General features: G+C 24.3%; 1 protein-coding gene across 1 annotated transcript in view; it reads left to right on the forward strand.

Annotated features, from left to right (window-relative positions):
* The window catches only part of lili (LMBR1-like protein), a 20,323-nt gene that overhangs the window by 7,769 nt on the left and 9,191 nt on the right, over positions 1-3,363 (forward strand). The window contains exon 9 of the mRNA XM_014419427.3: positions 286-440. Coding sequence (XP_014274913.1) covers positions 286-440 — 155 coding nt within the window. The remainder of the gene's footprint in view (positions 1-285; positions 441-3,363) is intronic.

The following is a 3,363-nucleotide window of genomic DNA, read 5'->3' on the forward strand; positions in this document are numbered from 1 at the left end:
ACTCTTTTTTTTTAGCAATTACCAAATATCTTCCTTCTTCTTTAACCTATTATCAAAAACCTATCTGTATTTTTGTTTTCAACCTGTTACCTTGATGTTTTACTGTTTTAAAAAACATACCATGTATGTTATGTGGCTTTTAAACCATATAAATATAAATAATAAAATCTGTTAGAAATTTATCTGATGACAATTCATTAATATATTTATAGTATTTTATTAACAGATATTAGTGATGCACTTTTATTATATTGAGATTATTAATGTATTTCTTTATATTTTCAGAAAAACAGAGGGCGACTTCAAGTATGCATAGGAACGTAGTTTATCCTGTTGCAATGCTTGCATTACTTGCTTTGACAGCTATTACGATACTCCTCGTTCTGTTTAACTCCCTTCAGCTACTGATTGGTATTAAAGCTCTTCCCAAAAGCACAGCGGTTAGTTAATTTTTATCTATCTAGTAAGAGATTTGTAACAGTAAGTTTTTTATAATTAATAATCATTAAATTGTTATAAATGTGCTTCAACAAAAAAAAAATATATAAATAAATAAAAATTAACTTATATAGTAATTTGAATATTACTCTTAAAAATATGTATATTCCATTCTTTTCTGTCTGTTTCACTACCTCCCCTGCCAGTAATTGAATTTTGTGATGAAACCATTCCTTCATTTTTGAAGCAAAAAACTCATTTTGATTTGACATCTTTATAAGTTTCAAAATGCTTACAAAAGATTAATCATGGATTGGAAAAAAATCTTTAGGTTGCTTTGCTAAGTTTCAACTATAAATATAATGATTTTTATTTAATAAAATCTAATTATCACTAACTTAACTTACCAATAACATCGCAATTTTCATATTAAGCAGAACAGATTCATTCAAATTTGTTACAATATATTTTAATATTGATTTATTTGCATTTCAATTTTTTTCTATAGAATATTTTTTAAAAATGTAGAAAGTTAACTAAATGATTTAATGAAGAAGAATGGATAGAGTTTTAATTGTATGTCCTATCTTCATATTCAGTATCATAATTCAATTATTTTTTTTAATAATAATTACTAATTTGTCTATTTTTTTAAAGCTAAAAAAAAAAAACTGATTTCATCACTGTTTGGATACAAATAAATTATATTTATCACTTGCAAAAACTAAATCTATTATTAAAATAGTTGTGTGATTTTCATGTAAAGTTTTTTTTTTTTATTTATAAACATGATTTCAAATAAAAATATTGTATTAGTGCATTTAAATATGACATGGTTAGAATAAATTAAATATGTAAAGAATCTATTTAAAAATTCCTAGTTATTATGATGATGAGGTTAGAATTGTGGCTTCAAATAGTTAATCATTTAGTTTATCAAGTTAATAACTGGTACAGATTAACTACGTTTATTGCTATGATTTGATAACTTAATTTTTTTTTCTTGTTTTTATTTTTATCAAATCAATATTTTATATTTTAACAAAATATTTATATATTTACTCAATAAATTGAATGGGATTGGGGTACCAAGAGATTTTGTTTTTGAAGTTGTTTTAAATCACAATACATTAGTTGGAAGTTTTCCAAGTAATGAGTACATTCTATTTGTGCTTGATGCTATTATACGCTACTAATTTATTACTCTATTTATTAATGCATGATACAAAAATAACTGAATAAACTTGTGGTTTTAAATTACGTAACAACAGTATAATCTGACTTAATAGGTAATATTACTGGCTGAATAAATTAAGCCTCTTTAGAGTAAATTATTATCTGAAACATTCATTTAACATTAATTAACTTAATGATAATATAATAATGTTAAATTTAAATAATTAATAACAATGTGTAAATTATCTTTTAGTTGTTGGGTAAATATTAATGTTTGCATTGTACTGTTTAGATTACAGCTTTATTTAGATATGCTTGTTATAAATTTTAGAAAAGTGACCTGGTGATATTTAATTCTATTTAAGTGTAATATTTCATTCATGTGCTACTAACAATTTTAGTTAGTAGTATGCATTATAAATATCTGTGGTTATGTTTATTTTAATTTACTATGAACTACTTTTATGTTTTACAATCTCTAACCAGGCTTTGGGCTTTTGTTGAATGCAGTTTATAAATAAATTAACTATTCAGTATGACAGTCGTATTCAGATTTTGTGTAAGTGAAATGTTTGATAAGCATGTTTTCCTTAAACATGTTTTAAAATATTGATATTTGTAATAAAGTGTAAAACTAGATTAGAAATCTCCTTTTAAATTATTAAAACTTTAAGATGTTCTTATAAATAAATAAATAAATAAAACAACTGTATTTCATTAATATATTTGAAATTTATTTAAATATATGAGATATTTACCACAGAAGCTACTGTAAATTTTTAAATCTATTCTTTAAACTATAATTAACTTCATACCTTACTCCTGCCTGTTTTAGTCAGTTATAGTTAAGTTACAGAATTATAAAAATCCAACCATTTATCACATGGCAGAGCTTTTGTAAACTTTTTAGCAATTGCAGTGGCATGTTTGTAAATAAGGTAGTTATAACAAAAAAAATTGTTCTTTGATTTATGATTTTATCCTATGAAGTGTCTGATTAAATTTTTACATTCCTTACCACCTAGGTAAGAAGAGTATTATAAATGGATCAAAATTTTAATGTGCAGTTTTCAGCAGATCTATCCACTTTAAAAAAATTCATTTTTATATAGCCATTTGAAAGGCAATTAAATTTTCTAAAAAAGTTTTAATCAGACTATATTAGCAAAGATACGGAGAGCATATTGAAATTGAGCATATTGTGCCCTTGTTTTAATAGTATTTTACTCAATTTCCCACAGTAACCCATTCATTTTCGGTTTATTAATTTTTGAAACATTATCAAATGTTTACATAAACTCATTTGAAGGATGATAAAATTTTCCAACGATATGAACTAAGTAAATGAGTAAAAGCAAAATATTTATTGGACCAATGTTAGTGAAAATACAGCTGGCAATTAATTATTGTATTGGTTCTAGCAGCCAAAGTGATTAGGAAAGTTGTGTGAGTGAACACACCCGATATTTCTTCCTAGTCCCGAGTATATTTGACCAAATTACTCTTGAAAATTAATTTTCACCACATTTTTTAAAAAAGATAAATGGTTTTGAGTTTATGAATTATTAAGGAAGTGTGCATGTAATTGAAACCAATGCTTTCCCCTATAACTTAGTAAGAGTATCATTCAGTTTAAAACTTATTTTATTTGCATCTAATGTTGTATATATAACAGGAACAAGAAAACCTATGGCCTTTTTATTAATGCCTATGTTTCAATCCTGACTTGGCATACTATATAATATAATA

The sequence above is a fragment of the Halyomorpha halys genome, unplaced genomic scaffold (genome assembly GCF_000696795.3).
Source record: "Halyomorpha halys isolate HHAL.00 unplaced genomic scaffold, Hhal_1.1 Scaffold15.1, whole genome shotgun sequence".
Classification (NCBI taxonomy): Eukaryota; Metazoa; Arthropoda; class Insecta; order Hemiptera; family Pentatomidae; genus Halyomorpha; species Halyomorpha halys.